The sequence below is a fragment of the Trachypithecus francoisi genome, unplaced genomic scaffold (genome assembly GCF_009764315.1).
Source record: "Trachypithecus francoisi isolate TF-2019V2 unplaced genomic scaffold, Tfra_2.0 Lachesis_group4, whole genome shotgun sequence".
Lineage (NCBI taxonomy): Eukaryota > Metazoa > Chordata > Mammalia > Primates > Cercopithecidae > Trachypithecus > Trachypithecus francoisi.
In genome coordinates this window covers 138,550,332-138,574,724 of record NW_022681469.1, presented here as the reverse complement: position 1 = coordinate 138,574,724, position 24,393 = coordinate 138,550,332, and the positions used below count along the sequence as shown (strand labels likewise).

At 57.7% G+C, this 24,393-nt stretch overlaps 1 protein-coding gene across 20 annotated transcripts in view; it reads left to right on the top strand.

Moving 5' to 3' along the window:
* CAMK2B (calcium/calmodulin dependent protein kinase II beta) overlaps nt 1-24,393 on the top strand; it is a 107,707-nt gene that overhangs the window by 38,522 nt on the left and 44,792 nt on the right. For 19 of the 20 annotated variants that reach the window (XM_033194026.1, XM_033194025.1, XM_033194027.1 and 16 more), the window contains one exon: nt 3,474-3,568. In XM_033194026.1, the coding sequence (XP_033049917.1) occupies nt 3,474-3,568 (95 nt within the window). Of the gene's footprint in view, nt 1-3,473; nt 3,569-24,258; nt 24,342-24,393 lie in introns of those variants that run through there. The other variant, XM_033194031.1, reaches the window with a different exon arrangement.

The window sequence follows — 24,393 nt, the reverse complement described above, 5'->3', positions numbered from 1 at the left end:
AGTCCCCTGGGGAGATGCAGGATGGGTGCGAGTGGACAGCCATTATGGGGAGGAGCTCCTTTCAGGGTGCTCTTTAGGGGAAGTGGTGGGTGAAGCAGGCAAATGACTGGGGTGGGAGACTTAAGCATGCATTCCTTAAGTCCCCCAGAGGAGAGAGGAGAGGGAGACATTGGGGGCGGCATTGACACTGGGGCTCAGAGAAGGTCTGGGGCTGCAGTGAGGGACAGAAGGCGTGGGAGAGGCAGAGCCCAGGAGCAGGGCGGAGGGGGCAGTGGTGTCTTTGGGAGCCGGCCCTCCTGCTCTTCCCCCAGCTGGCCACATTCTCCCTCTGGGGGCATCTGAGTCCCTGGGAAAGGGGACCCTGTCCTCTCTTCTTGAGGGTGCCTCCACCCCACCTGCAGGCCTGTGTCTAAGAGCAGGGCCTTCCTCATCCCCGGGCCCTGCACCCCTGGGCCTTTTCTGCGAGTGTCTGCCAGGTGCCTGGCACTGTGCCTGCCACCTCCTATGTCACTGCAGCTGTGCAGCCTGGTGCTCCCACCCTACACTCACCCCGAGGCCCCCAGCCATGCCTTCCTCCTTCCTCTGTGGGCTGCCTGGCCTCGTCCCCCTGGCTCTGGCAGTCTTACCTGTGTTCCCTGCCCCGCCTTCGCCGATTGCTGACTGCTCCGACCCAGGCCAATGGTGCAGGGGTGGCTCTGGAGCCTTCTGCAGAGGAGAAAGGGGCTGCCTGACCCAGGGAGGGGAGAGGGACCAACTGGAGGAATCCCTAGACCCACCCACCTGCTGCCAGACTCTTGGTGGTATGGTGCGTGGATGTCATGTGCTGGGAAGAGCTGTGGCCTGCCGCCCTCTGCTCCTGTACCTGAGTCTGGCCAGCAGCTGGGAGCCTGCTGTGCTGGTGGGAAGCTGCACTTGGGTCTCCTCCCGGCTCCCGGGATGGGCTCACCACAGCGGTGCCATACGGACATCATCGACTTGGCATAGATGTGCAGTGTGTTGAACTTCCCACTGAGGATCAGCCCTGCAGTGTGTGATCGGGTCCTAGCGCAGGGAGGCCCAGACTCCTGGCTCCCTTCAGGGCCTGGTCCAGAACACACAGTGGAGGCCTGCCAGGTCAGCCCTGCGGCCACGGAGGCCGCTGAGCCTTCTAGGGGTCAGAGCGCAACAGATGGTAGCTCAGGACTCGTTTCGGGAAGCTCTCACCTCTCCTGATCAAGACGTCTGGCAAACAGCCACACAGTAGTGGCCCCAGAAAGCCCTTCTGCTTGGTCATATGGATGGGGAAACTGAGGCTCAGAGAGCTATGTCACCCTGTCTAACTGGGATTGAAGCCAGACCAGGCAAAAAGCCCATGGTCTTTGCCCTCACCTCAGTCTCCCAAGTTAATGTCATATGTTAAAAACAATAATCCTTTCTTTATATTTTTCTTTAAAAACATTTTGAGAACATAATCAATGAACATGGTGAAAAAATCAAGCAGAGCAAGAGAATGCGGAGTGAACAGTGAGCGCCCCCGCGGCGTCTCCCCCCCGCTGCGTCATCTTCCCCTGCCACGCCTCCCCCCACCCTGCCCCGCCGCATCTCCCCCCACATCTCCTGAGGCAGCCCCTGTCCCTGTTCATGGGTTGACTTTAAAAAGCTAAGATGCAGCTCAGTGGCCGCCCAGGCACAGTCACTGTTCATAAGACCTGAGTCATTAAGAAAATGTTCAATTAGATTTAGTGTAATTATTTATCTTTCCGAGGAATTAAACAGTACTCTTTTACAAGATTTATCTCCAAGAAGGACTGTAGATAAAACGGTGTTCGTATGTAAGACGCTCCTCTTCCACCACGCAGAGCCCTTGGCCTGCACTCCCGTGTGGGTTTCTCAGGCTGTCCAGGCTGAGGAAGCTGTCTGGGAGGGGAGGCTGTTCCTGTAGCGGGGAGGCTGGGCACTTTGCAGGTGCAGACACAGGAGGGCCGTGCATGCTCAGGTTTGCACTGGTGGGTGCCTGCCTGGTGGTGGGCTTCCTCCAAGCCCCCCTTTCTCCCAGTGCTAGCCTGAGAGCATCCTCTGGCCCTTCTGTCTGGACTCAGGCCCTTCATGTGACATTTCTTGACCAGGCCCCTTGCCTTACATGTGCTGTTCTTAGAAAATAATCTGAAGGCCGGGCGCGGTGGCTCAAGCCTGTAATCCCAGCACTTTGGGAGGCCGAGACGGGTGGATCACGAGGTCAGGAGATCGAGACCATCCTGGCTAACACGGTGAAACCCCGTCTCTACTAAAAAATACAAAAAACTAGCCGGGCGAGGTGGCGGGTGCCTGTAGTCCCAGCTACTCGGGAGGCTGAGGCAGGAGAATGGCGGGAACCCAGGAGGCGGAGCTTGCAGTGAGCTGAGATCTGGCCACTGCACTCCAGCCTGGGCGACAGAGTGAGACTCCGTCTCAAAAAAAAAAAAAAAAAAAAAAAAAAAAAAAAGAAAATAATCTGAAATCAAATTAAATCAACCGTGGTGACTAGTCAGATTCTTCAGTGCCTCCTGGTGGGCACCAGCCCCCTCCCCTCCTGCCTCATAGGCTCTGTGGCTCCCATTGGGCGGCACTGATTCCCTCAGGGCGCCCTGAAGCTGGGGCAGGAGGTCCTCCGCAGGCCAGGCTTTGGGGGGTACGTTCAGAGCCTCTTCTCGATGGCCTCAGCAGCCTTAACCGGATTCCTTCCGTGTGTCTCTTGGGCTCTGGACATTGGTTGGTGCTGGTCAGCTCCCTCTGTCCCCCATCCTTCCTCCCCTCTCCCTACCCTCAGGCTGCCAGTTCGTGAATATCCTTTTGCCCCTACCCTGGGCCTCCATGGCCTCTGCGATGACACCTGGACAGTGGAGGATCTCAGGACCCTCTCCTCCAGCTTTGCAGTTTAACGATGTGATGTTCCTCCCTCCCTACAAAACTTTCCGTGAATCTCCATGTCCGACTGCACCAAATCCCAATATAACTGCCCTCTGGAGCTGGGCCTTCCAGACGAGGCCAGCTTCATTTCCCTCTGGGGAGGACTCAGCAGGGCCTCATGGATGTGGTACAGAGCCCCTGAGGATGCCTGCTGAGAGACCTGTGGACGTAGACACTTGGTCCAGCCAACCCACAAGGATACAGGCCTGTGGGTCACACAGAAGCTGAACAGGGCCCATCCACCGCCCTCTGGAGGGCCTGACCGATCCTCCTTCTCTGCACAGCCCCCCAGGGTGTGCCATCTGCCAGGGCTCTGCCAGCCGTCGGGAAGCCGGCCTCTGTTCTGCTGGTGTTGAGTGGGGCCGGCTGAGAGTGGCTTGTGAGGAGCACCCACTTCCTCACAGTTTCTGACTCACAGCCATCTACCCGAGGCCAGGCTGATGGCTGAATGCTTAATGGGGAGTGTTTATGGGGAGATTAATCCACTCTCTCTCTTTCTCCTTGTCTGTCTCTGTCTCTGTCTCTCGCTCCCCCATTTTCCTCCCCAGGGGGGCTTTCTCTGTGGTCCGACGCTGTGTCAAGCTCTGCACCGGCCATGAGTATGCAGCCAAGATCATCAACACCAAGAAGCTATCAGCCAGAGGTAGGGCATGGGGAGTGTCCTGCGCAGCTGCTGTCAGGCTGGGGCAGGGGCTTTGGAGGCCGTGCCCTGTGGACTGGGCAGCAGGTCCCTCCCGGGCTTGGCCAGCACTTGGCCCACCTGGCCTGTGACTCTACGCACAGATGCAGTGGGTTCCTGGAGTGGAGGCTGTGGCACAGGGAGGCACAGGAGTGCTGGGGACTTGAGGGCACCTCTGGCCTGGTGGGGCCCGGGCTGGTGGGGGTGCTGAGGGACCCTCAGACCCCTGGATTCACCTTTGTGCTCCGGTTAGGGTGTTCTCAGGGCCCCCCTTCACCTCCCCTTCCCAAGTGTACTGGGGTCTCTGCCCCCAGAGCTGGTGGGCGAGAGGTTCAAGGTGGCCAGGCCGCCATGGTGATTGGGTGATGTCATCTGTCCTGAGAGCCGTGGGCCGAATGAGAGCTCAGTGACAAAGTTTCGGGTGACCAGGCAGTGCTGCGGTTGGCCATCTGCTTTCTGACAGCAGAGTCCTGGCGTCATGGCCAACTGGGAGGTGACCCGGCAGTTTCTTAACTAACAGAGCCCAAGTCTTATACACAGTGGCAGGGCACTGCCGCCTGCCCTGGGAGGGCTTCTCAGACATGCAGGGTGTGTGCGAGGAAGGGCCTCGAGTGGTGCTGGCCCCAGGTGGCCCTCGGCATGTGGATGTGCCTCCCGAGCCCTGCTGGCGATGGTCAGCTCTGGGCGCTGCAGATGGTGATGGAGCAGACAGGCTCCTGCCCTCACGGGGTCTCCCTGCCCTTGTGCTGTCCTTGTCCTGTGGGGCAGGTCAAGGACAAACAACACCCAAAGTCAGCACACAGCAGATCTGATGGTGATGGGCAGAGGCATCCTGGGGCAGCTGTTGTGGTTGGAGCACAGATCTGAGGAGGCGGTGGGGAGGGACTAGCGCAGGGGTCCTGCTGGAGCCCCAAGGTGGGGTGTGCCAGAGCACCAGGTGAGGCTGTGGAGGTGGGTGCGGGGTGGGTGGGCTGCCTCACTCAGGTGGCAGCCCCATGTCGCTGCCCCGTACGGTGCAGGTCCATAGAGGAGGGACCAGCCGGATGATGCCCTGGTAGAGGGAGCCAAGCGAAGCCCCTGTCTGCTGCTCTCAGCCCCTCCCCTTCCAGGGCACTGCCAGCAGCCTTGATTAGCATCCAGGCACAAATCTGAGCTAATTGGGAGCTGGAGAGGCCCTGACCCATCTGGCCAGGCTGCCAGATGCTGAGGGCCTAATGTGGGCAGAGACGGGCCTCCTCTGGGTTGGTGGGAGAGCTGCCTACTGTCTGTGGCCTGCAGTTTACAGTGATCCAGCCACCTGTGGGGGCGGGCATGTGCGATTTGTGGAGCGATGTGTCGGCGTTGTTTGAGCGACTGCTGTATACTAGGCCATCAGTGTTTCCCCTTCTTGGGAGCATTCTCTGACACCAGGTTGTGGGGAGGTCCTTTAGGCTGCAGTAGCCCTTGTCTGCCTCCTTGTCACTGAGCCATGAAGGGGCTTGGGGGTGCCCGGGGCTGGGTCAGTCCCCCTGTGGGTGTCCCAGCCCACGAGGGACCATGGGAGGGTGACACTGCAGAAGGTTCAGCAGGGACACTGAGGAGTGTGCTGGGGCAGGTCCAGAGGCATGCGCTCCCAGCCATTCCCCACACATTGTGGGGGCCTGGGTTTCCCTTCTGCCCTGTGACTCCACCTGCTGGTCAGCTCTGTTGGCCCCCCTGGGGCCCAGCCTGTGGTGGGGTGGGTGGGCCAGGCTGTGTTCCAGGACCTAGGACAGTCAGCTTGTTTTTTCTTGATCAAGACACAGAACTGGTCGTAAGTGGGTGGTGCTCAGTTGTGCCTGTGGCCAGTTCCTGTGGGTCTCTGAGGGACATCCCTGAGGCCTGGACACTCCCTGCCTGTCGCAGGGCACCACGGAGAGGAGGTCTGTGTGTGCATGAGCATACCTATGCATGTTCACACATGTGTCTATGCACACATGCATGTGTAGGTGCACGTGTGGAACATGATGGAGCCTCTGGAATGGGACTATCTGGCCCTCCGGCAGTTAGGCTGGGACCAGCCCAAGCTGAGCTTTGGGAATGAGAGGTCCTCCCAGGTCCTGCTTGGGAAGATGCGTCAGGGAACCCAGGGGCCTGGAGTGAGGGAGGTGGGGGTCCTGGAAGTGGCCCCTGGCTGGCAGAGCAGTGGGCGGAGGTGAAGGCCACTTGCTCCAAGGGTCAGCTTCGATGAGCTCCGGGGTGTTCGGACAAGCAGGTGGGAGGAGGAGGGAGTGACCTCTGTAGCCGGGATTTCAGTCCAGACTCAGGAGGGATGTCCAGGAAGCCTCCAGGTACTGAGCCATGTGGTTGAGGCAAGAGGGGACACCAGCCTGAGTGTGTCATTATGGGTGGGACCAAGGGTGATTGGGGTTCTGGGGGGCAGATGTCGCCGGGAGCAGAGGGCAGGAAGCTGCTGATGCCGAGAGGCCTGGCCAGGGTCCTGGGGTATCTGCTGAGTGTACAGACCCTGAATGGGCGGCCATACCAGGACCACAAGATCCGAGCTGCCTCTGCTGTCCTCCAAACCTGTGCCGCTGGGAGTCGTGGGTCAGTGTGGTCATCTGCGGTGGCCACATTTTCCCCATGACCACTCAGGGACTGCTGCTGGCTTGAGCCTAGGCATGGGGATGATCGAGTGTGGCCACAGCCTGCTGTCCTCCTGGCCCCAGGGAGCAGCTCATATGTTGCGTGACTGCCCCATCATGGATGAAGACCCACACGTGTCCGGTGGCCCCGCTGGACCGTCAGTCCTGGCACTGCCCAGTGCAGCCTTTCTCTAGCAGGCTTGAAACTGAGATGCCAGGCACGGCGCAGGTTGCACGGCCACCCTGCGATGACAGCAATCATGTTAAAGCCGGCGCCTCCCACGTGCTTGCTGTGTGCCCTGCCCGGAGCCCAGGAGGCTTCTGTGTTCCCTGACGTTCTGTGGCTGGCACTGGTGGAGGCACTAGTGTGAAATGTTCTGGGGGGTGGAGGGAGTATCACCCAGCACAAAGGTGGATCCCTAAGCCAGGAAGAGCAGGAACCTCAAACACCTCACGTTGGAGCCTCCCAGGCACCCCCTCTCCCTCATCCCTCTCCTGATTTTATGCTCATCCCTGCCTCGTTTCTCTGTTGTTTTGCTACATGGGCGTTTCACCCGCTTGTGTCTGAGCCTGAAAGTGGAGTTGTGCTGCCACTGCCACCTGCCTTGTGCTCGGGTGATGTTCTGGGGTGTGTCCGTGGGATGGATCCCTTCCCACTGCTGTGCGATGTTCTGTTGAACAAGGCTGCTACTTTTCTGGCTCTAGTTAATTCCTGATGACGCTGGCAGACCCACTGAGACCCCACACTCGGGAGAGGCTCGGTGACATGTGTCAGTGAATTCAGTTTGGCAAAAATGTTGCTTGCTGGTCAACTTGGTGTTTTAACAGCCTGTGCAAATGTATTAGCCTGGGAAACCAGAACCCATAGCTGGCTGTTTCCCTCCTGTTTTTCCATCTGTCCCTGAAGGTCAGCAGCCACCCCCACCCACCTTGGGCCCTTCCTTATCAGGAACCTCCAAAGCCTTGTCCACCTAGACCTGCGGCCCTGATATGCACTTCCCAGGCCCACACATGTGAGGCAGCACTGCCTCGTGCCCTGTGGCCTGGTGACATGTGTGCAGTGTGGGCCCGCTCTCCACAGACTGAGTCCCGTGGGGCCTTCCCTCCCTCCTGAATGCCGGGCAGCACCGTGCTGCCAGCCTCTCCTTTGGGATCACTTTGTCCCTGCCTGCTTCTCCTCAGCCAGGGACCATGGGGCATGTCAGACCCAGGGCTTTCTGGCCACTCTACACATTCTGCTTCATTCCTCAATTGTGTGAGACCTTAGGAGGAGGAGAGAGGAACCCCTTTAGACACGCCCTAGGCATAGACTCTCACTCATCTAACAGGTTTACACTGAGGACACGGAGATGGGCAGATACAGCCTGAAACCAGCAGCGACGACACTATGTGCTGGGTGGGGCCCGGGAGAGGCAGTCCTGAGGGGTCGGAGCAAGTCACTCCAAAAGTTGTGTTGCATGGGCGTTGAAGGATGAGTAGGAGTTTGTTAGGGTCAAGCAGAAAACCACCCGAGTATGTTTTTGTGGAATTACATAGCTCCTGTAAATTAACCTCACACCCCCTATTTATATTCTCAAAGTGCTCTATGAGTCAGAAGGATTTAGGGTAGCGGGAATCTGAGTGAGAGGATGGCTGCACCCTGGAGACCCTGCTGACCACACAGACTGCAGAGCTGAGCTGCTTTGTGTTGCCATGAACGCCCTGCGCCTCATCACAGGCCTTGCTCCCAGGTGCTTGCGCCTCTCAAGCTGCATGCCTGGCCTGTTTCCTCATTCGATGCAAGCTGGGTGGGGTGGTGGGAGGAAGGGGTAGCCAGCCAGGGGGTACTGCCTGGCATTCTCAGCAGCCAGCTCCCTGCTGTGACCTTCCCGCGGGATGCCTCTCTGGGCAGGGGCAGGGATGCCCAGCCATGTGCGGCTCCAGAGGGCAGGCTCTGCCCAGGACTGCACAGCCTCACCCTGCCATATTCTTGGGCATTTTTTTCCTGTTTAACTTTTTATGGTGGAAAATTTCAAACATTCCCAAATACAGAGAAAATGATAGAACGAACCCAGCTTCAACAGTTATCAATTCTTAGCCAGTCTTGTTCCATCTGGGCCCTAGATCCTAGGACGTTTACCATTCAGTGCATAAATATCTCAGTATGCATCCCTAGCAGAAAAAGGTTCCAAAAACAGCCACAGGAGCTTTATCATTCTGAAAAACAGGCAGCAATTCCTTGATACTGTCTCTCATGCAGCCTGTGTTTGTGTTTCTACTGGTTCAGAGGTTTCCTCAGAATTGAACCTTTGGGTCACACAGCCCCTGCACAATTGGGTTGTCTGCCCTTGGTGCTTGAGTCCCGCTCCTGGGTAGCATCCCTGAGGTGTGCAGGTCACACCCCAGGGGCCCCACTGTAGCCACATAGCCTAGATCACCGCAGAGCCTCAGAACTCTTGATGAGGGAGATGGCCCCACCGCCCCGGTTTGAGGGAAACTCATCCCCTTGGAGTTGAAATCTGGGGCTCCAGAAAATGACCCAGACAGAGCTGGCCTTGCCCAGATGCTGTGGGTATTGCCTTGGTGTCCCCTCTCCTGCCCCTAGCCTGCCTCTCGGGGTGGGCAGTGACGGCACTGGGCGGTCTGCTGAGACCGTAGGGGAAGGACGCTTGGCACTTCCTCCTGGCCCCCTTCCGCAGGCAGAATCCTGCGCTCACCACCCACCTCAGTCCGACGACTCTGTCCTGTGGCCTCTGCTGCCCTGGGCCGCCTTCCCCATGCAGGGACCTGAGGTTCCCCAACCCTCCCAGGCCCTTTGGGCTTCCTTTCCTAGCTGAGGAGGAATCGGGGAGGTGAGGGATGAGGTCTTAGATGGAGCCCCAGAGCTTCACTGTGGGACACGCACCTCCAGGTGAATGCCCCGCTTCAACCCTGACTGCCCCCCGCTGTCTGACTGTGGCCAGGTTACTCAGTCATCCTAGACCTCAGTTTCCCCAGCTGTAAAGTGTCTACCTCACAGGGACGTTGCAAGGCTCCGAGACCATCCCTCTCCACATTGCTGCCTCCTTTCCTGGCCAGACCCTGTGCGTCCTGCTGCGGAGGACCCCTCGTGAATACCCAGTAGCTTTCTGGTGTCGTCTGGCCCACCCAAACTGCAGGCCCCAGGGCCTCCTCCTCCATGAAGCTGTCCTGGATCCTCCCGCCGGCAGCCGGCCTGGAACTCCCAGGCCCCATGGCAGGCGCCCCTGGCTATTTTTCAACTGACCACGTGCTCCTTGAGGGCAGATGCAGCTGGTTCATCTGATGGCCTCCTGGCTCTCAGCCCAGAGCCTGTGAAAACATGGGCGAGCATAACACCCCTCCTAACCCAGGGCTAGGCCCAGGCTCTGCCTGGGTGTCTGGCTTTCTCCTTCCCATCGTGGTGGGGCAGGGGCTTCCCTGAAATGGCCTTCCCCACTGCTCTTCAGGGAGGTGGGGGATGGAGAGGGGACCCAGAGAGCAAGGGTTGGATGGGGAGAAGGATGTTGGGCCCTCGGGCCTTGTGGGGGAGGCTCCAACAGCCTCCTTGGCTGCATTTTACCCCTGATTTGGGTCTAGCGCCAGTGGAGGGGCCTCACTCACTCCTTGAGAGTCACTAGGAGGGCTGTGTCCCCACACCCGCTCATGTCCAGGCCCGAGCGGAGCAGCCTTGGTCCTTCAAGGCTCCTGGTGATGAGAAGCGGCTGGTAGCACGCAGCTCCAGGAAGGAGGACGCCACTCCAGAAACACTCGGGCCTCCAGTTACTGAAATACTTGGCCACGCGGACACTGCAGAACTGCACCAGCTGGTGCTAAAGCTGTAACAGTTTGATGTTTTAATATTTAATACTTAATTAAATAGAGGATTGTGAGACTTTCAAAGTTGGTGAATGTGCTGAATAACGAGAGATTATTAAACTACTGTTAACAAAAGCCGTTAGAGGAAAATTAATTGACTGGGGTAAAGAGATCATTAGGCACACAAGTCTTAAAACATGTCTTCTTGTTATCTGCCCCCTGCGCCCCCATCCCCTGCCCACTTGCCCAGCCCCTTGCTGCTCATTGTCGACACTGAACGGCTGTTCTTCTGGGGGCAGTTTTGTTGTGCCTTGTTGGATGCCCTGTGTGGAGGGGAGCGCGCTGAGGAAGCAGTGCAGCGGGGTGACCCTGGTTAGTGCGGAGAGCCTGGTGCAGGGCCCCTGCCCTGGAATGGCCCTTCAGCTCAAGGTGGAGCTCCTGTGTGCCTGGCATCATCAACGCTATCTCGCGTCCTCCTACCCTCTGAACTCAGCGTGGGCTCCCCTCTCACACCGCGGGGAGAGCTGAATCCCACAGAAGCTGAGAGGGAGACAGGGTCCCCTAGCTGGTGGTTAGCAGAGCCTGGGTGTGGAGGACTGTAGATTTCATCCAGCTGGGGCAGACTGAGGGTTGGGCCAGCGTGGGGCTCCCAGGTGGGGCTGACCTCACAAGTGGGGCTCACCTCCCAGGCCCCAAGCTCACCCCGCAGAGAGGACATGAGTATCACCACTGTCCTCTTCCTGCCTGCAGGCCTGTGCAGCTCACCCCAGCTCCCTTTCTGGGGCACCTGGTCTCCCCAGGGACCCTTCTGTCTTGGGAGGACACTCCTTGCCCAAAGGCGTGATGGATAGGGACCATCTTGAGGTCTCTGTGGTCATTGGGGCTGGGGGTGAGCCTGCACCCCAGGGAAGCCTGCACGCCCCCGCTTCCCCAGCCCGAACCCTGCCTGCCTGGGACCCCTTTGTGCAGTGGGTCAGGGGCTGCCTCCTGGGCTTTCCTGCTACAGCCGGTACTGCAGCTTTCTTGTGGCTCCCGCACAATCCACAGACAGAAAAAGACCCCTACTCAGGGGGATAATGAGTGCCTGGTCGGCAGAATCCGTGGAACTGGGTTAATAGAGGACGAGGCGCCGCATTGCAGGGACAGCTGAGCAGCTGAGCATGCGCCTGTGGCAGCAGCACCCCTCCCAGCCCAGGGACCCTCCCCTCCCAGCCTGGGGACCCGCCCCTTTCCCTCCTCCCCGGCTCAGGAGCCCTCCCCTCCTCTCCTCTCCCCTCCTCTCCTCTCCCCTCCTCTCCTCTCCCCTCCTCTCCTCTCCCCTCTCCCTCCCCCTCTTTCCCCTCCAGCTTCTCTCCCCACCTCCTCCCTGCTGGGAGACCTCCTCTGCTTCCCTACCCCACCCTCCCTGGGTGGCTGAGGGAACAACTTTAGAGCTTGGATCCCCACCCAACTCTTGGCCCACTCTGCCTTCCAGTTTCCTCTCTAGGAACTTGGAGGGTGGCCAGGAGTTGGGGGAATCCCTGGGAAACGCCCCCTCCCCTACCCCAGGGTCAGCCTTCAACAGGATGGGGATTGTCCCTGAACTGGGATTGTGGGGAAGGGACCCTGCATCCAGGTGCAGGAGGAGTTAGGGGAGCTGGGAGGCAGGCCTTCTGGGGGCTTAGTGGGGGCACCACATGCCTGACCCTCTCAGGGGGAGGGCCACCTAGGAGCAATGAAGGAACAAGGCTAGGCTGCTGGATTTAGCAATTAAGTATGATTTACAATCATAAGATGTAAAATAAGCACTGTGTGTCCCAAATTGCGTGGAACACACTTACTTAAACTAAAAATTATTTGTTGCGTATCTGAAATTGAGACAGACTTATACCAAAAACAAATTTTGTCCTTTGTCTGAAATTCAAATTTAACTGGGCACCCTGTGTTTTATCTGGCAATGCTAAGCTAGACTGTTGAGAGACAGGACTTTGTCATTAGTTTGGAAACCGAATTGGTTTAGTCGAAGGCTTCTGGAAAGTGGCCCCGAAGAGGATCAAAAGAAGAACAGGGAGCCAGGCTGTGCGGAGGGTCCTGGCCCTTGCTGGCCCCATCTGTCAGGTGGAGAGAGGGTGGGCAGCATCATGGCCTCCTGCTCTCTGGTTCTGGGTGTGGCCCTGTGTAGACAGCAAGTCCCAAGACCTGCTGGTCAGGGTCCAGTGCCAGGTTCCTGAGCCTCCATGACCCCTGGGGAAGGCAAATGCATCCTGAACTGGATGCGGGAGCAGGGCCCACCCTGTTGGCGTTTGGAGGGGATGAGGGAGGAATCCCTGAGTCAGGGAAGGGAGGGAGGGGAGGGGAGGAGTTGATGCGGAGGACCCCTCTGCGTGCTTCCGCATTTCCAGCCACTCATCTTGCAGAGTCAGGGGCTTGTCAGTGGCAGAAAAGGCTCCCGGCAGAGGGGAGATTTGGGAGCTGGGTTCTGGGCCCTAATGACCATTCCCTCCCTGCCTCACTTCTCTTTTCTGTAAAATGGGAGGAGGATTGGCCTCCATGCTGCCTGGCTCTTCTAGCACTGATGGTTCCCACATCTGGAGGGATCCTTACTCCCAGGCCCTGCCGGTTCCAGGAGGTGAGTGAGGACCAGGGAGATGGCTGAACCCACAGCCTGTGGGCCCAAGGTTTGAAGACCTGCTTCTGCCAGTGTGGGCACAGCTCCCTCCCCTAGTCCTTCCTGCTCACCACCCCTTGCTCCCTCCAGGCTACCTGCCAGTGGACTGTAGGCCCAGCAAGGGCAGGCCTCCTACTTTGCACATAGTACCTGCTTACTAAACAGAGTTGAACGGGTGGGAGGAGAAGAGTGTTTTGAAGATTCCACTTAAGGACTGAGCTGGGTGGGGAGTGGTAGTGACCGCCGATGGAAGGAGAGGGGGATTCGGAGTGCCCAGGTCCCCGGGACCACTTGGGCAGGAGTGGGGAAGCCTGCAAGGTGTGGGTTTGAGGCCTGGGTGGGAACAGAGCTTGGGAATGGTAGAGCTTTGGTCTCTGTTGTGCAGGTCTGGCTGCTGATGGGAAAGTCTGGAGAGCTGGAGATCCAGGGCAAAGCTCAAGGGAGAACAGCTGCAGGGAGCCCTGGAAGGTGCTGGGGGCCTGGGTGTGTGTCTCCCCTGTGGGCAGCCACTGTCCTCTGTCCCCAGGGCCAGGAGCTGCAGTCCTGTGACAGGTCTGCACAGTGGCTCTGAGGTCATGATGTTTCCATTGTCTGCATGTCACCTGGGGGAGCCCCGACTCCAGCTGGATGTGGAGTGATTAGCCTACAGAAGGTCATGGAGGGTTTACTGAGGTTAGTGGGGGTTAGAAGAGTCCCGCGGGTGAATGTGAGGGCCTCAGCTTCCCCTGCTGGGGAGGGCGGATGTGTGCAGATGCTCTCATCCGGAGGCGGCGGGGGGCATTCTGGAAAGGCGCTACCAAGGGGCTGTCGGCCACTCGCTTCTGTTGCATGGTCTTCTCTGTTGTTCTTTTTCCTCAATCCCTTAAAAAATGTGACCTTGCTTGCCCTGGGCTGTGCTCCCTGGCCTTGGGCCTTGGGCTGAGTTGGGCCCCCAGGCATCTGCTCCGGGATGAGTGGGAACCTCCGGGCAGCTGTCTGCTCTTTGAAAAGGACAAGAGGGACATGGACAGAGTTAAGGGCAGAGGATGAGGCTGGACATAAGGCCACAGTGGTCAAGACTGCAGCCCTGGAGTCTGGGCCTCATTTTTGAGAGTAGGACCCTGACAGGGTGGGCCCTGCACCCCCGGGGGCTGGCCTGAGCCAGTGTCCCTGCTGTCTCTGGAGGAAGCCAAGGTGGTGTCTATGGAGAGATGGGCTTTGGTGGGAGATGTATGTGTCGGGGGTGGGGGGACCCCAGGTGGAGGACCCATCACACCAGGGCTGGGAGGAGTGGCCTAGCAAGCCCCTCCTGTCACCATGCCTGCCCTGAGTAGGGCCACCATTGTTTTCCTAGACTGGAAAGTCTAGGCACCTTGGTTTAAATCTCCTCCTACTCACTCCATTTGTGAGCATGGGAGTCCTGTCCTGGGGTTACGGGGATGACTGAACACATGACACCCAGCACTGGATAGATGAGTGGATGGCATTTTATTGTCACATATACTGAGAGCCCAGAGAGGAGGATGCTGCGCTCAGGACACAGTGAACAGGCAGGGGCTGGGGAGGCAGGCTTTGGAGTAACAACGGGGTGAGGTGGCCCCTGGTTCCCACCAGAGGCAGTTTTGGCTGGTTTGAATAATTCCATGGGTTGGCAGAGAGCTGCATCTTGCTACTCAGGCATGAGCAGGATCTGTGCCCAGTTACCTGGGTGGGGACTTAGCCACAGAAGCAGAGTCCGGAGGGGGACATGAAGCTAGGTCATTCAGGGCCTTTCTGGTTTCACTGGGTATCAAGGTAGCACGTAATGTTGGCTTTAACCTTAGACCTTATACCATAGCCCTGCACAAAATGCCACAGCTTGGCAGTGACAGGGAAGGAATTCCAAGCCACACCTCTGTTTCAAAGCTGAGCTGCACCCCACAAGCTCGGGGATGGTTCTGATCCCGAAGAGGGCCCTGGGAATGGGGCCCCAGCTGAAAGGCCAAGTGGACCCCATGGAGGGGAGATGCTGTGGACCCCCAGTGTGCAGCCCAGGAGTGGCCCTACTGCAGCCACTGGCCTGGCCTGGGCTCCCAGAATGGCTGTGTTCTTCCCCATATGGCTGGCAAATAGCTACGAGACCCTCAGCTCCAGCTCTGTCATGCACGTTCATGCAGAGGGGCAGGGTGCTGCTGACGTGGTTGCCAGGGTCCCTGGGAGCCCTGACCTTGAGGTGGCAGGCAGCTGCAGGACGTGCCCACAGGTGCTTATTGAGGGTGGTGGAGCTGCTGGCGGGTTAATTGCCGGTTGTCCTGTTGCCTTTTAAAAACAAAACATGCACAGAAAGCCACAGCGAGAGCCGCCCTCTTGCATCTTCATCACAGGGCTCAGCCTCCTGGGGCTGCACAGGCCTGACTGGACCACTTGGGACCCCAAGAGGTGCTGGGTGCCCAGGAGGAGAGGGGTGTCTGCCTCCACAGCCTACCCCCTTCGACACCACCTCACCTTTTCTGGTAGACTCGTGCTGCCCTCAGAGGATCCTGACCCGGCCCCCAGACCTTGAGCCGGGGTTATTCTTGCCTCAGACCTACCACTGAGCTCCCCAAGTCCTCACAGCCCGACCCCCGCAACCCCCCGCCCCAGATCTCCAGAGGGAGAGCAGGCTTGTCCAGCCCACTATGGCAGCATCTGAAGGGCTCTGAGAAGTCCCACCAGAAAGAAAATGAGGAGGGGGCGGCTTCCGAGGCCCCAAGTGGGGCCTCCTGTGACAGAGTCCAGCTCCACTTCTACCTGGTCTCCTTGCCCCCATGCCCCCATCTGAAAGCTGGGGTGATGCAGCAACAACCCTGCTTCATGGGTGCCATGAGCAGCTCACAGGCCTGCCCAGAGCCAGTCCTCAGCACACAGAAGTCACTACCCTGAAGGACTCACATGGACCTCTGCTCATTCTCAAGGAGCAGTTTTCCTTTTAGGAGGAACGGCCAGGATCTGCCCATGGCCTCCTTTCAGCCCCTAAACCGGCCTGCACCCCGAGACTGGATGGGCGGTCCCTGCTGCATGGTCCAAGCTGACTTGGGTCAGGACTGATTTTACTTCACATTTACTAGCCAGGGAGGAGAGTCAGAGGAGAGGGACTGCTGGAAGCCACTCCCTCGTCCCCACCCAGCTACCCTTTCTGTTCTCAAAGAAATCCAAGGTCAGTGCTACCAAGGGACTTGCTGGCAGCCCAGGTTGGCAAGTGCTGGCCCGGAGAGGTGAGCTGGCCTCTGTCTGCCCCATTCCTGCCCCACCCCACAGCCAATCCCCACTTTTCTGTTACCAGAGTCTGTAGGAGCCGGCCAGGACATGGCCAAACATAATTAAAGATCAGACCCCACTGGCCTAGTGTCAAGGCCCAGGATATCCTATCAGGTTCTGCTGGCCCAGCCACTCAGTACCACACAGGGCTGCGCTTGGCTCCTGAGCACTCTGCCACTAGTGTGCGAGCACAGTCAAGTTTAGCCTCGAAGTGAATTGGGACGCTTGAGTTAAGTGTGTTGGTACCAGGCAGGGTGTAGAATATGCCTGGCTGGTGTTTGATGTGGATGCTGGCGAGCTGTTTAAGAGTCTAGAGGGCCAGGCATGGTGGCTCTTGCCTGTAATCCCAGCACTGTAGGAGGCTGAGGCGGGTGGATCAACTGAGGTCAAGGGTTCGAGACCAGCCTGGCCAACATGTCAAAACCCTGTCTACTAAAAATACAAAAATTAGCCAGGTGTGATGGCACGTACCTGTAATCCCAGGTACTGGGGAGGCTGACATGGGAGGATCACTTGAACCCGGGAGGCGGAGGTTGCAGTGAACCAAGGTCATGCCACTGCACTCTAGCCTGGGTGACAGAGAAAGACGCCGTAAAAAAAAAAAAGAAAAGAAAAAATGTCTAGAAAGCTCTCTCATGCCTATGGTGGTGCAGGTCGTTGAGACAGGTGTGCAGGTCACCTGAGGCCGATGGGTCTTGCCAGCATGCTGACAGTGCAGGAAGGGGCTGCTGAGCCCCAGCAAGGTCTGGAGTATTGGACAGATGTGTGCCCAGCTCCGTGGGGATGGGGGGCGGATTTGGGGGCCCCTCTCTGTTGTGGCCCTCGAAGTCTCCTCTGGACAGGAACAGCACTACTTGACAGGGCATCTCCTGAATCCATTTTGTGGGAAGAAACTGAGGCCCCCAAGTGGGATATGGACACAGCCAGTTTCCTGGCCTAGGCCTTGGTGGCGTACCACATCCCACAGCAGGTCCCTGTGCAGGGCCTGAGTTCTGGAGCGTGGCACTGGCTTCATAGTACCGTTAGCCAGACAGCCTCAGGCTTGGGTCAGAGCCCTGAGTCTGGTATCCTTGCCACCCTAGTCCAGCGCACAGGTGGACCACCTGTCTTGATGTTGGTCTGTGCTTGCAGCTGCTGGTTTAGCCTGGAGGAGCAGAGCCCCAGGTAGCCCCAGCCCTGCGGAACCAGAAGCTGGCGGGACGGTGGGAGCTGGCACAGCTTCTGGCCCATCCCTCCCCAGCCACTACTTCCAGGACAGGGCAGCTGGAGCAGAGCCCTTCTGCCATGCCCACCATCCCCATGCCCGCCCCAGCAGGCCTGTGTGGCAGACAAGCAGAAGGGGTTGTCCTTGAGGATCTGCTCCCAGGCATGAGGAAATGGGTGGAGAGCGCCCGTGGTGGGGTCTGGCAACCTCCCTCGGGGTGAGGCAGGGCTGCCTGGAATGGGGGGATACGTTCTTGAGCACCCACCCTGTGCCAGGCCCATGTGGATTTTCACACATGATTCCATTTTCAGTCCAGCACAGTCCTGGGGCCAGATACCATTATTACAGCCGTCTTCCAGATGAGGCCCAGGGAGGTGCCATCCCTTGTCCCAAGCCACACAGTGGGTAGCACTCATGACACCTAGGGAGCCCTACCCCCCAGCCCTTAGACCCTGGTGGCAGTGGTCCCAGGTGGCCCTAACTGCATCCCCCAGCCAGCACAGAGCATACCCGGCAGGCCTCCTCCAGGTCTCTCGGTCTGACAACTCCAGAGGCCCTGGGGTGAGAGGGAAGCAGCCCCTCCTGACACAGGTGGGCCTCGTGCCTCCCCCTCCTGCCCCTCCGCCGCCCCCGCCCAGTGCCCTGTGGTGTCCTCCTGGAGGTGCCAGCTCTGCTATTTCTCCTGGTAGCTGGCAGGGGGCCTGGTGCCCACCCACACCCTCCTGTTCCCCTTCTCCCTGGTTCCTCTCACTCACCACCCCCCACCCCTGTGTGAGTCACCCACTGCCGGGGAGGAGGGGGGCGGGGAGGGTGGAGGATGGCATAGGGGGACTGGGTGGGCAGGGAAGCCTCTGCCAGCTCCATCCCGGACCCCTTCTTGGCACTGGAGAAAGAAAGAGGAAATTATGGGAGCAAACATCAATGATCTACCAAACCATGTAACCTTGTCCTGTAAGACCCTCCCTCCCCCTTGGGGGGCACTGGTCACACCATGGCTTTTGGGTGCCGTCCACTTGGGACACCAGGGGTCCCCAGAGTCATGCACAAGTGTGCCTTTGGGATATTGAAGGCTACCCTGCCCACCCCACCAGTCACCCAGCCTTGGCCTTTCAGCCTTGGCAGCTTTGAGCTCCTCTCTGTGCCTCAGTTTACTCATCTTTGCCCTGTGCCTCACCCTGCAGATGCAGCAGGGTTGGTGTGAATGTCCTTCCCCATCATCTCCACCTCTCCCATCGCCCTCAGCTGGCTTCTCTTTGTTCTTAGCTCAGGGGACCCGACGACTCCTGCACTGATGAGGGTGGTGTGGCAGGAGGGGAGGAGCTCCCACCACACCATGAGAGGTTTGCAGTCTCTCCCGCACCACTCCTGGTCTTTCAGCGCATTTTTGGAATGAAATAGGTTAATGCCTGTAATGTGCACAGAACAGACGGTGCCTGGCATGTGGCAGGTGCTCCAGGATGGGTCACGTGGCTGTGCCCATGTCCTGGTCCTGTCTCTTCCTGCACTTGGCCGTGGGCACCTTGAGGTGGCCCCTGCCCCTGTCACCTTCATGGTGGTGGGTGCCAGCTGCCAACCCGCCAGCGTAGTAACAGCTGAGAGGAGCCCCCACTCCCCTACCCCATCCCTCGGAGCTCCACACTGAGGCTTCCGGGGTCCTGTGGATCTGGGAATGGCTGCTGGTGGAGGGTCTATGGTCCCTGCTCCTGAGAGGCTGGACATCTAGGCAAGCGTAACCCTACCTTGTCTTTCCCCACGAGCATGAGTGATTTGCTTTGGTCGGGCCTCTGCAGGCAGGTAACCCAGACTGGCTGGGCTCTCAGTATTTTGGAGAAGGCTGTGGGGTGAGGGAGGAGGGGAGCCTTGTCTCCTGGGCCCTTGAGCGCCCTCCTGGTGCCAGTTGTCTCCCCTTCCTCTGTGATGTCGGCCTTGCTGCCCCCACAGCCAGCATCTGCAGGCTGTAAATATCAGATTCTGCATTGAGCAGAGACTGCAGCCACCAGGCAGGCACCACCCACCAGTCTAGAGAGTAGCAGGAAATGCAGACCAAGTGGCATATCACAGAGAGCCCCTGCACTTCGGCGAGAGGCCTTGGCTGTGAGTGCCAGCCCAGCAGCCTGCCCTGCGCGGTCCGGGTGTCTTCGGCGTCCTGGGATGTGTGCGGGAGCGGGTGAGAAGCCTGCCGTGAGATGAGTCCAGCGAGGCTGTACGGGGCTTGGCTGGGGGTGCTTCTCTTCCCTGTCTTTCGGTGGCCCCAGCCTGCCTGTGCCCCAGCACTTGGCCCCGCCTGTCGTGCAGACCTTGGGGGACACCCAGGATGCAGGTTTGGCGGGATGAGTGGCCGGCAGTCCAGGGCTCTCTGCAGAGATTGTAGCTAAATCACCTAGAAAAGGTCCCGGCGCTCGGCATTCCCCGAGGGCTGGAATCGGAGGATGTCGCACTATCACTATCATTAGAATTCAAGCAGGCAGGCGGATAATTACAGGCTCTGGTTTAGCCTGATCTTTTTGAGGACAATTGTTTATGGGGTTTATTGTTGTTGTTGTTTGGGGGGTTTTTTGATAAATGCTTTTATGGGGGTATAAATGAATGCTGTATTTGATCTGTGGGATGTTTCTCTGGTAGGAGAAATAAATAGCAATGCTTTTGCCAGCGTCTCTGAGCCACCCCCTTGGGGAGCCGGTGTGTAAATGTGTACACACGTGTGCGCATGTGTAGAATTGCATCCACACTGATGGGTCAGTCACCCTCTGGCTTAAATACAGGCCCACACACATACGCCCTTGCCTCCATTTAGGGTGCAGATTTGCAAGATGCCCAAGCGTTTAGGAGCTGGTTGAACTCGAGTTCCCTCTCCAAGCTTCACATCAGAGGGGGTGTGAGAACCGAGTCTTTTTCCAGCATGAGTAGGCAAACTCCTACTCATCCTCTAAAACCCCACTGAAGCATCACCTCTTGAGTCTCCACAGGCAGAATCAGGGTCTAAGAACACTCTGCTCATCACTCTGCTATAACAAGAGGCACAGGCACTGCTGTCATTGGCTTTTTGTGCCCCAGAGACTGTCTGCCCTGGACCCCCAAGACCTTGGCCAGGGGTCTTGGGATGGGAGAAGAAGAGGGAGGGCAGGAGGACAAAGGGGTCTCCTTTTGATGGGGTGAGGTCCCCTGGAGGTTGGGAGGGGCTCAGCCTGTGTCCTCACTCCCCAGCTGCTGCTTTCTGTCCCATGGTCTATGTCAGAGGCTGTTCTTAGACTCCTTTAGGAAAACTCTGCATCGCAGGGACCTGCAGTTCTGGGAGCCAGTGCGCACGTAGAAGTGCCATGAGCCTGAGCCTGACATTGGCCGACGGGGAGAGGGGATCCAGCACCTTCTGAGGAGTTGACCAGGCACCAGCTGTCGGGTGGAGTGGCCTCTTGGGGTTTCCTTGTCGTTGGATTCACAACCTACAGAGGTGTGGCACCTCTTCTGTGACTTGCATCAATACTACCTAATAAAATGTTAACCACAAGGACATCCCTGCCCAGCTGTGAGACGTGGCAATGAGGATGAAGAGCATCAGGGGTCTTGGGTGACCCTGAGCGTCCCAACTCCAGGCCCCTCAGAGAACCTAGCACAGCCCTGGGGCCTGGCCACTCAGCCCCCACAGCCCACACACCTGGTGAGCCCCTCTTACTGGGTCACCTAGATGAACTACGTGACCCACTGCCTGGCCCTGACCAGGACGTCACTGTAGTGTGCATAGCCAGGGCTGGCCACTCAGGAGGCCTCTTGGGACCTCCTTCAGGAAGGGGTACCCTGCTGGGGTCCCGGGGGCACTGACAGGGCCCTGGAGAGGTAGGGAGCCGCTGCTAGCAGACTTCCGGCTGTGTTCTCGCCACAGGCCCGGTGGCCTCGGGACCTGCTCAGTGGCCACTGCTCTGGTCTCCTGAGTCCAGCAGATTCCCTGGGGACCAAAGCCCCCCAGAATGAGGCTGGCAGGCAGGGATGAGCAAGATGTGGTTGCTCCACTGTCTGGGGCAGGGAACAGGACTGAGCTGGGGCTTCCCCCAGATTCCTCTGTACTGTTGAGGGCCAGGTTCTGCTATACTGTTTAGGGCCAGGGCACATTTCTTATGCACTGGATTGGGTTCAGTTTAACTTACTTAACCTTGTTCATGACAAGGGGTTTACGAGGTTAATGTGAAAGCTGAGAATAATGTCCCTGGTTTTGTAGAAAGGAGATCATAGTATGTGCACAGAGTTAGGAAGCTGGATTCTGGCCTGCCCTGAGATGGGGCTGTCTGAGCCAGGTCCAGAGAGAATGCCGCCTCCGCCTGCCCCCTCCTTCTTGTGGCTTCTCAGTCCCATCCAGAGTCACCTTATATTCGCGTAGATTTATTTTTTGCCTGATTTTTTAAAATTTAAGGGCAAATGTTACCATAGCAGATTTTATGAAACATCCTTGTCATATTCAATCAGTAGCTTGCTCACTGGAGACAGGATCAAAATCTTTTTTAAAAACAATGCTTTGCTAAATTATGGAAGTAACACATGATCACTGTCAAAACTGGGGGAGGGGAAGTTAACGAATAAAACAACAGTAGCCATAAACCTGGCACCGAGAGTGAAGCACGCTATACGACGTGTGTGTCTGGATGTTACCAGCTTAGATCTTGTGTCATGGTTTATGGTTTCCAAGCGGCTCTCTGAGCGCTAACCTACTGCAGCTGCTGGGAGGAGGTGGTCGAGGTGCTGTTGTGGGTGTTACAGAAAGAGGACCAGTCAGCAATCTGTATGGCCACCATGAGTGGACACCTGGTGCCAGGACTGGGCAGCCAGGTGCCCTTTCTTCACCCCACACAAATAATTATCTCCCTAAACACGTGCTCAGGAATAGGTATCATCTTCGGGCTGGGGCTCAGCTCTTGGTGATGTTTCAGTAATAAAACACAGGCATGTAAATTATCTGTGTCCCAGGAGAGTGCGTTCATAATTGCATCTTTCTCCTGATTTGGGTTTATGATTTTATTGATTTAACTCTAATCAGGCAATTTTTCAAAAGGAAACTATGTGCCATGGTTCCACCGCCTCTCTCCCAGGTCCTCCTTTCCCTCAGCCTGGCTCTGGCCCACACGTCCCGTAGCGATGTGTGGTCCCGGGCTTGGATCCTGTCCTGGGGAAAGATTAACCATCAACTTTATTGGGACAGGTTGGAAAGGTGGAACGTGGATTGTAGCTTAGAGACATGAGTGTCATATCTGTATTCGATTGACTGAATCTGGGACCTGCATTGAGATTATAGAAGGGACACCCTGTCCTTATGAGACACGCCTGAGTGCTGCCTGGTGTTACACACGCGTCAGAAAAAGTGAGTGTGTCATATGGAAGCAGGGGCGGGGCAGGGAGATTGTACAGAAGTGCTGTACACGATTGCTCTGTTCTATTGTTGCAGTTTTTCTCTATGTCTGAAAAATGTTCAGAATCAGTTTAAGAAAGACACTAGGAAATAAAACAATAACCCCATGAACTCACCACCCTGCACACTGAGAGCCCTCCCTCCTCCCACCCCAGAGGGATGGGGGTTGAGGGTGTTGCAAGAATGCATCCCCTGCTTTCCACTGGAGCCAGGCCTCGTGCGTGGACCCTTCCCCTCCCCAGGTGTGTCCAGTGTTGCTGGGTTTTGAGCTCCATGCAGATAGGAAAACAGAGCTCACACCGTGTGTATTCTATTGTGACTATGTTTGATTTTTCCATTTTGATGCTGACAGACACTTGGGCTGGTTCCAGTTCCGCCATCACAAATCCCTGAGGCTCCTGGCACCTCAGCTCCCACTTCAGTGGGAGGGGAGAGGAGAGGGAGAGGGAGCAGGGACTGGGGTATTCTGGAAGACTGTGCAGTGCTTGCTGAGGTGGGTGTGCAGGTGGGGGAGGGAGCAGGTATGCCCTGGGCTTCCAGCAAAACAGCGGGGTGGGGTCTGACTCCCTCTGTGTCACCTGGAGGCTCTGTCAGATCCCTGTGAATCCCTCTCGTGGGATGCCAGGCGGCTGGGCTTGAAGCAGATGGCAGCCAGGTGGCCAGGGCAGGGAGACGAATGCCTGTCCTGGGAGGGGGAAGTGGGGGGATGCCGCTCCCAGAGACCTTGCCATCTGCAGGCGTGGCTTTCTCACTCAAGGCCTATACGTGTTTGCAGGCATATCCTGTACCCCAGGCCACCACCGCCACACCTGTTCCAGGGGAACTGACCCCAAACATGACTCGGCCAGGCCTCCCTTCCTGCAGGCAGACAAGTTTCTGCCAAGCCCAGGGATCAGAGGTTTTAATGCTTCCCGAGGAAGACCGTGAAGTTGCAGCCTCATTCTTTCCCTGCTCCTGGGCGCTACTGGACATTCCTGGCGAAGGAGGCATCCCCGAGGTCTTGTCTTGTGTATTAATTATATGCCCCCTGGCCCTGCTCACCTTTCCTGTGGTGGGACTCAGCACTGGGCAGGTGGAGGGGGCTCCAGACACCGATGCGCCCTCCCCAGTCACGTCCTGAACTCTGAAATGCACTGTCCTTTCCTCGCAGCTCCTCATGTACGGCTGTGCCCACCGACTGTCTAGTTTCGACCTTTGTGTAAATAAGTGCACACCGTGAGTCCTCCTTTGCTGCTCGTTCCCTACACACTATTAGGATGTGGATGCTGCCTGCACGTGGGGGTTGGTGGAGGACTGTTGCATTGCAGTATGGGACCCTGTGTGACTGCAGCGCACGGAGTCCTCCTTCTGTCAGAGGAAGTGTGGGGTTTTGGGTTTTGCTATTACACTCTCCATCCGTTTTTAAAAGCCTCCTGTCTCTATTTGAAATGTAAAATTTCTGGCAGATAAGTTGCTCCATCCTTTGGGGGCCAGTGGAGGGGTCACCCAAGGAGCACCAGTCACCTCCACGCCTCCGGTGTCCGGGGATCTGGGCCCTGCACCTTGTGGGGTGGGAGGAGAGTGGCGAGGGAAGGAGGGGCCACCTCCTGCTTCACCACCAGTTCACTTCTATCCCCCAGGCGAGGCCTCTCTGAGGCTTTCCCCTCCTCCTCCTGCCAGCCGGCTCTGGGACACACCCTCACCCCCTCCCGGCCCCATTCTGACAGCCCCTCCCCTGCCTCGGAAGAACAAATTTGGCTTCAGCCAAAAGCTCCAAAGAGTATGGAATTAGGACAAATAAGTGGAGGATTAAATCAGTGCACTGCTGACTTTGAATCATCCAGGGAAACTTTTAGCCCTGAGTTAGTAGCGCTCACCACCGGAATGGGCCTCTCCACCCCAAACACAAGCCAG